Source organism: Juglans regia, chromosome 8 (assembly GCF_001411555.2).
Source record: "Juglans regia cultivar Chandler chromosome 8, Walnut 2.0, whole genome shotgun sequence".
NCBI lineage: Eukaryota > Viridiplantae > Streptophyta > Magnoliopsida > Fagales > Juglandaceae > Juglans > Juglans regia.
In genome coordinates this window covers 19,378,292-19,387,091 of record NC_049908.1, presented here as the reverse complement: position 1 = coordinate 19,387,091, position 8,800 = coordinate 19,378,292, and the positions used below count along the sequence as shown (strand labels likewise).

The 8,800-nt window shown below is 32.9% G+C and overlaps 1 protein-coding gene across 1 annotated transcript; it reads right to left on the bottom strand.

Moving 5' to 3' along the window:
• Positions 1-5,022: 5,022 nt before the first annotated feature.
• On the bottom strand, positions 5,023-6,747 carry LOC108991021 (transcription factor MYB4-like). The gene is made up of 3 exons (XM_018965168.2): positions 6,529-6,747; positions 5,658-5,787; positions 5,023-5,504 (listed from the first exon to the last, which is right to left on the bottom strand). The coding sequence occupies exons 1-3, from the start codon at positions 6,659-6,661 to the stop codon at positions 5,168-5,170; spliced, it is 600 nt and encodes a 199-aa protein (XP_018820713.1). The 5' UTR covers positions 6,662-6,747; the 3' UTR covers positions 5,023-5,167.
• Positions 6,748-8,800: the final 2,053 nt, after the last annotated feature.

Below are 8,800 nucleotides of genomic sequence, written 5' to 3'. Positions count from 1 at the left end.
AGCAATTTTGCCACAATTAATTTTCTGATATTTTTTGCGAGTTTAAGGTTTTGTTTGGATAGATTATTATTTAATATTTTATCATTACTTTTTATATACTTTTTACTATTATTCACTATTATTCAATATTTTATCATTATTTTTCATATACTATTATTCACTACTTTTTACTATTACACTATAAGAAATCAGGTCTTTTCCAACGTTCATAATCGTCGCAAATGCCCATATTAATCGCTACATTTGAGCATTTTCAGCGATTCTTAATTCGCTGCATCCTTGATGAAATTGAAGTGATTTTTTTATCAATTTCAACGATAGGAAAAAATAGTTGCAAAAAATTACTATTTTCAGCAATTTTTGTCTACCACAACTGTACCAAAAATCAACAAAAATGGCCTTTCCGGCGACTTTTACTCACCGCAAATGCTGTTTCAGAAAATAAAATAAAAAATCACAAAATAGAATACATAAAAAATATAATACACATCGAAATTATATTCAGTATGAAATTTCTGGATGGCCACACAAAGCTCAAGCTAATTGCAAGTTAACATTTATATCAAACAATAATTGAGAACTACTAAATAAATAAAATAAAATAAAAAAATAAAAAACCTAAACAAGAAAGAGAGAATGAGAGAATAAAAAGTACCTTGATTTAATATCTATAGCACTGCTTTGCCGCTGCAAGCTTGCAATGTGCCTGTAGTATTACCCTCAATTAGAGTTAGGCAACTTCTTACAACTCCACAGAAAAAAAAGTAACATTCTTACAACATTCTTGGAAGCTGTAAATATTATCTTTAGAAAAAAGCACTGAGATCAAGCAAAAGCAAGAACTTCAGCCTGTGAGCTGCCAAACACAAGCTAGTAATTTAAGTTAAAGTATAATGCACAAGCAACCAATTAACTAATTAAATATAAAAACTACAAAACATTGGAGAAAATCTGAAAGACTCAAGTGAGAGCAGAGCAGGTGCATAAATCTAAAAACTGCAAAACATTGGAGAAAATCTCATTAAATATAATCAAGAGTTAGACTTCTTGTCTTACTTCTGTTGCAGCTCTTCTGTCGATTTTCTTTCGTTTTATGCACATTGGAGAACTATATTAGCAACAGTAAAAGTTGTGATAATAAAATACCTCTAAAATACTTTTCTTCTCCGCAAGCAGTGCAACTTGGCTACTGTTTGTGAACAAGTAGACTTCTGACATTGGATTGTAGGTTTCAATGAATCCTTATCCTTCCTGTGAAAAAAAAATCAGAGATGTTAGTAACATTGTTAACATACATGATTCTCATGTTAATAATGCTTTTATTTTTTTTTAAAGAGAAAAACAATCTAGAAAGTGGTCTTAATGAAGCATAGAAAAATATAAGCTTGTTTGGAGAATGATATTTTAAGGTATATAAAACAACATCTTAGTTGCACAGATCCATTTGAAAACTGTATATAAATAAACTACTATGATTAAGATAATCAAGGTTTGCAGTTGAAGCGTTGAACATCTGGTCAAGTCTGACCAACACAGGCTAACATGAAAATCATTAAAAAAAATTAGAAAATATTTCTTCTCTATATTGTTTTCTATTATGCTTTACTTTTCAAACTTTTTGGAGGCCTCAGCTGATTATAGTGGGAAACTCCTGTAAACTCCTGCCACTAACATTTACTTGTTCTTTCTCTAGGCTCCTAATAAAGCCCAACCAAAAGAAAGAAGAGCAAAGAACAATAAAAAATCAACAGGACAATTTCGACATTATTTATAGCAAGTCATGTCAGTTTGTAAATTTATTTTTTGTAAAGTCTGTCTAAACCTAGCATTTGATCTCTTATTGAATACAGATGTCATCACGAGAATATACAATGGCTTGGTAATAGCTAGCATGGAGTGTGAAAAGAGTTTAGATTCAGCTTCAACATATGAAAGGTGGAAACAAAGGCCACTGAAGCAATCTCAGAAGAGTTCTTATGCAAACAAAGTCAATGTGTAAAAATAAAGCTTCCACATCAGGTTAATGTGTTTAGTATGTCAATGAGCAGACTAAAAATTAATTTTTCAGATGGAACTTTCAAAATGAATATTGTACACTGCTGTAGGCTCACATATGGCTTCTAAAATTTTAAGGTGTAAAATTAAATCATGAACTCTTTTAGCTCCTTGGAGAAACATGCTCCCTTGTGCTTTCTTTACTTATAAAAAACAGCCGTAAGAAACTATTATTTCATGAAATTGCATCACTTGTTAACAGAAGGAATTCTCAGCCGTTTCTAAATAAAATAAAAATAAGCATTTTATAATGATAGGCATATATCCAATTTATATCCTCTTCTTGATGTTATAAAACCAAAGCATGAGGTTGCAGACCAAAGAAAAAGGACTCCACAAAAACTTTTACGTGGCAGGAAAATAGAGCAGCCTATCATATTTAAATACCTAAAAATAAACAAGAGTTCATTTGTCCTCCATTCCAACCTTCATAAATATATAAAGGAGTGAGAGAGGGGCAAATGCAAAATAGAGTTTTTGAAGAGTCAAACATCCTTTGACGATCCCCACATCTATTCACGAGGCTTTGTCCACATCTACAAGTCATGAAAACCAGGTTTCAAGACCAACATTCACATATAGCAGAGAAATAACGACATGAGTTGCATAAAAAAATATATAATGTGACCCAGACTACAGATCCTCAAAGTTACATTAGTTTTCAAAACTAGCATCAACAGGGAGCTAGGAAAAGAAGAACACCTCCATTTCCAAAACCACAACCTCTAGTTTAAAAGATGATTATACAAAACCGATAAAATAGATAAATCTATTGTTATATAAATTATCTTTGTATAGTTCAAGAATATATTGTCAAAAGAAAAACAAAAAATAAAACCAAGTTTTCTAAAAAATAAGGTAAAAAAATTAGAGATAATACAAGAAACTTAACCATCAGAAGTATGGATAATCAACTTCCTACTTCATTTTCATTGGCCAAAAGACAATAAAAGTGAAATCGCCATCAAGTGGTGAACTCATCAATGCTGCACGGTAAAGTATTACATGCATAGAAAAAAAATATCCCCACCAATACTTAAGTGCCTCGAGAATATATGGCCCAAGCCTTATATTCTGAGTCTCTGGCTTCCATGACATCCCTGCAGATCTTATAAACTTCTAAGAACAGTGACATCATAACACTAAACAAACTAATATATATTACATCATCTGAGCAACCTGTAAAAATAGTGGAATTGAATGTGCAAAACTTATTTATTTTTATGCAAAATTCAGTTGTAGCATTATATTGACACTACAGAACCAAAACCAACATTATGTAGGTGTTATAAAAGAAGATAACAACATCTTGCAATTTGTGGAACACCATTTACCCATCTAAGAGTTTGGTGGTTTATTTACGTTTAATTCCGACAAAAAAGCGCACATACTTATCCATTCAAATGTGATGATTGTAGAAAGATTCCTCTCGGCGCATTTAACAACTTTGGACAATACCCAATGGGCCTTTAACAAAGTATATCAAATTAGTAGTGTTTTTTAAATTAAAGATACCAATATCATTAGAAATGTGGACAAGGAAAAACAAAATGTGCAGATTCTCTAACCTTGAATCAGTAAATTCACGTCTATACATTTCCAAAATCAACTTTAACTTCATATCACTTTCCCTCAAGGTTAACTCATCTACCTTACTCCCCGCGCTTCCTCCTCATTTGGTGGCAGTGGGTTACGAACAGACCAAGGGAGAGAGGGACGGCCTCTGGCTGCTGAGCTAGGAGTGGAGGAGAAGGAGGCTCCAACGGAGGAATGGCGACGGCGTTGAGGTGTGGGTGGTGGCGAACGACGCCTCTAGTGGCAGCGATATAGAGAAATTAGAGAGAGAGAGAGAGAGAGAGAGAGAGAGAGAGAGAGAGAGAGAGAGAGAGAGAGAGAGAGAGATAGGTGAGGCCAGATTCGGGGAAAAGGAAAGAGATCGGCGTGGGGCTGGGGGAGGAGGGGGTAGCCGTCGAGGTGAGGTGGCGGCGAAGTGGTGGGGTCGTTGGCGTCGGGTTGTGGGCGGCGGAGGCTTGAGGGAGAAGAGGGATTGGGGAGAGAGAGGGGCGAGGGGGGCGAGGGAGAGGTTAGGGCTAGAGGGAAAGAAATGAGGGGAAATGGCAGGGCGCGAGTTTTAAATTTTATTAGCTTTTGCGGCGCCTTTCATTCGCTGCTAATAAGATTTAATTGCCGCATCTGCTTTTTACGGCAATAATGGTCGCCGCAAATAGGTTTAATTGCAGCGATGTTTCTAATCGATGGAACAATGATGCTGCTACAGTTAACAAATCTTTTTTGCAGCGACAAAAATCGCCACTAAAGGTAGAAAAGTCGCCACAAAAAGTAAAGTCGAAATTCTGCTCCTCCATTTCCCACCTTCGCACTTGAAATTATGCGGCGACTTAAAAAATCGCCGGAAATAAGATATATTTCAACGATTTAATTCCCGACGATTTTAAAATCACTAGAAAATACCTAATTTCTTGTAGTGTTATATATTCACTATTATTCAATATTTTATCATTATTTTTTAACTACTTTTCACTAATTTTTTACTATTAGTCACTACTATTTAATATTTTATCATTATTTTTTTACTATTATTTACAAATCATATGAGATCACCATACTACCCAAATGTAGGCTAAAAGTAATTTCACTACGGATCCATGTACCACATTTTTGTATGTTTGTTGACAGAACATGGATTCGTCTCACCGGTACAAAGCTTGGACAAACAAAGCATTTTTAACCAATGCTAGTTCATTAAAAATAATTTCAATTTTATAAAACTACATTCTATTTGAAATAAATTTATAAAATAGTAGTAAAATGGGTTTATGATTATCATCTCTCTTTAAAAGTACATTTAGATTTGAATTTGAAATAAATATCATAATTCCAAATTCTTTAATTTTTAATATAAAATAATGTTTAAAATGTGGTACAAATATAAATTTTAATATATGATCCAATTAAAGGATATAGCTTTTAAAGACAAATACAAATCCTCCTCCCAAAATCCAGCCAATTACCAAACGCAACACAATTAAAAACGTACGAACAATGCAATCGAACTATAAAATCGAACATGATTTCCTAAGTTTACAAAGGTTTAATGAGTCCCCGACTTGGCGAAGAGTTTGTACCAAAAATCCATTTCATCACTCATAAAAGGACTGCTATTGATCATGGTCTCCTTTGTGGGATCATTTGTCGAATCGGTTTGTAAACCCAAAACCTTCTGAGACTGTTGGGGGGGAAAAGTGGAAGAAGCATGATTAGAAGTGCTCGTATTTAGTGTACAAACAGGCGTTCCAACATTATTCTGTTTAATGGAGGCTGGCCGTGTGGCTGGGTTTTGCTTAAGTCTCTTCTTCAACTGGCTGTTCCAGAAGTTCTTTATCTCGTTGTCCGTTCGTCCGGGTAGTCTTGCTGCAATGGCGGACCACCTGTAGATGAAAGAAGATCAGTCTCATCATTTAGAGAAGTGAATATTGCCTTTAATTTGAGTGTGTGTTAGAGATCAGAGATGACATATATATATATATATATATATATATATATATTAAAGGGTTGAATTCGCAAAATAATTCTATGCTTTCCTGTTTCCCAGAAGTTGGTGAAGCTTGATGATGGTCTCTTCTTCTTGCTTGCTGAAGTTTCCTCGTTTTATGTCTGGCCGCAAGTAATTCTTCCACCGAAGCCTGCAACTCTTTCCACACCTTAGTAAACCTGAAGAATTGAAAAAAAAGCAGATTGCTGTATTCGGGAACATGATTTATTAACAGAATTCTCTCCAATGTTTCCTTCCCTTCGATTAAAAATCCAGCCAACCAAACGCAACACAATTAAAAACGAACAATGCAATCGACAAGACATACATGAGAAACCTCAAATATATGTTGGAAACTGTTCCAGAAATTCAAGAAATTCTGTAGATTTCATTCCGGAAAGAGGATTTAAATTATGTCCAATGAAACATCAACATGACTTTATCAGAACACTAAAATGTTATATTTTTTAAGACATGCAAGTGATACATGATATAGTTGAAGATGATAAAAAAATAAGTGCAAAATGGATTTAAATAAAATTGCTGAGATTTCATGGGATCATCGAGGGGAATCAATCCCTTTATAACAAGTTAACAAGAAGATATATCTCTTTACCTATCAAAAAAATAAGTTAACAAGAAGATATAACTTCAATTCATTCAATCATATTAGGGGAATAGGATCGAACCTAATAAAAGACACAGACCAACATGATCGATCTCTAATATTAAAAGCTCCTAACCCTAATATTATATCACTAGGTCATGAGCTTGCATGGTAGTAATTTAGAACTGGAACATGATCTATCATCCTTTCTTCCGGCCGCCCGCCAACACGTACAAGATGCAAAACAGGTTCTAAAATTTGTGTTCAGAATACATAGTACTTACTGCATTTTTGTTCTTGCGTACGTAAGTACCTGCTTGTTTTGGAAGAGCCCGCCAATTTCCATGTCCGTATAGTTGGACGTAAGAAATCAGTATCCGATCTTCTTCAGGAGTCCATGGTCCCTTCTTTAGCCCCATATTTTCACAACAAGGAGCCTTTGCCATCCTTTTCTGATCTTTTTCTTTAGCTGAAAACCCTATATGATCTCTATTCTGATCTCTCTCTCTCTCTCTCTCTCTCTGTTGAGTGAGTTTCCTGAGCTTATTATGGCGCACTTCCAGAGGTTATCAAATAGCCTTTATATTCCTCTAACATGCTTCATGCTGCATGCATGGTTTTCAAAAGTACAGCCCATTTTTTCCTAGAAGATTAGAAAAGATGCCTCTAATTTTGCCTTTGATTTTAAAGCATATGACGAAATGATTTTGTCACATTCCAATGCTGAGAAATATTGATCTCATCATGTCGGTTAGTACCCCAATATTCTTCTTGGTTTCTTCTTCCGTTTTCAAAAGTTTTAAGCACTACCTTCTGGTGTCTAATGGTCAAAAATAATCTGCGGAAGGCACGGGTGGAAAATATTAATGGCCCCGATCGCATAGCTTTTTAGCTGTCCTTCGATCCATTGATCTTGATGGCTGTCGGCATGCATATATGTCAAATGTGCATTTTGTTATTTTAAATAGATTGGTTTTATAAATATATATTTTAATTTTGAAAAAATAACTCACTCTGTTTTCGATTTTGTTCATTTTTATCGTTATGTCGCTCCTTATATATATAATGTTAGGGTATGTTTGAGAATATAATTGTTCTGAGATATTTTTAGATTATTTTATTATTTTTTATAAATTATTAATTACTATTTATTATTATTTTATTACTATTCATAAATTACTTCACTACTACTATTTACAACTCATCAGAGATGTCTTACGAGATGTTCGGTAACATCTCTCATCTCAACTCGTTTCATTTTATCTCATTTCATTCACTTAACAAATATCATTAAAACATAAACAGTTTCAAACTAATCATTACAACTTTTTTAAATTTTTAAATAAAAATAAAAAATAATTTAACTTTTTCAAATCTCAAAATAAAAATAATATTATAACAATTTTTTTTAACTTTATAATATCTTTTATTCAATTTTTTTCTCTCATTTTCTAAAATTTAATAAATACTTAATTCAAATTATCTTATTACTATTCATAAACTATTTTAATACAATTTATAAAACTTTCATCTCATTATAAATTCTCCAAGCATTCCCTAAAACGGTCTAAACGGTCTCATCATTACGAGTACTTTCAAAAAATTAACCATCTTAACACCAAATGTGTCGACACGTGTCCATTAGAAGTCCAACAATTTTTACTTGAAAGATAACACTTCAATGCCTAATAAATCATAAAGCAAATATACAGGTTAAACCCCTTCAAAACAAAATATATATATATATATATACAGAATAACTAGTCAAGGAAGCCGTGACTCGGCCCATTAGAGTCCCAGTACCACTGTAGCTATAATCAAAGGGCAGAAAATTAGAAGTAACAATATTTTCTTTTATATTGTTAGGGCATGTTTGGATAACACCAAATATTTCTAAAATTTTCAAAATATCTCATAACTTTATTCTCAAATATCCTTCAAACCCAATATAGATATATATATATATATCACTACAAGAAATTGGATTTTTTGGGACGAATTATTTTGTCTCAAAAAATTCAAATTTTATCCCAAAAAACTTTTAGAGACATTTCGTCTCTATTTTGTCTCGAAAACTTGTCTCAAAAAAATTATTTTTAGGGACAAAATTGGGTGGAACCATTTGAAAGCATTCGAACATGTTTTTTTTTTTTTTTAAACAAATCATTTTCGTCTCAAAAACTCATTCGAATAATTTGAACAACCGAATAATTTGATCCTAATCAAATGAACAACCCGTTCGAACTGATTATATTTGTTCAAACACCAAAATTTGCATCTTACTTTTGTTCAAACATAATTTTTATTATTCGAATAGACATCATATGTTTGGAAATTATGTTCGTTTGAACGAGCTTTGTCGTATTACTGTTGTTCAAACAAATATTTTGTTGTTTGAATAATCGTTATATGTACAAAAATTATGTCAGTTCGAATGGACTGTATTTCTCAGTTATCGTTCGATTGGGTTATTTTCTATTCGAATGGATTTATAAATTGTAATTTACCATTCGAACAGTGTATTTCCCGTTCGAATAGTGCTCATCATACAGAATTGAATTACTAAAAACTCCATAATAATAATA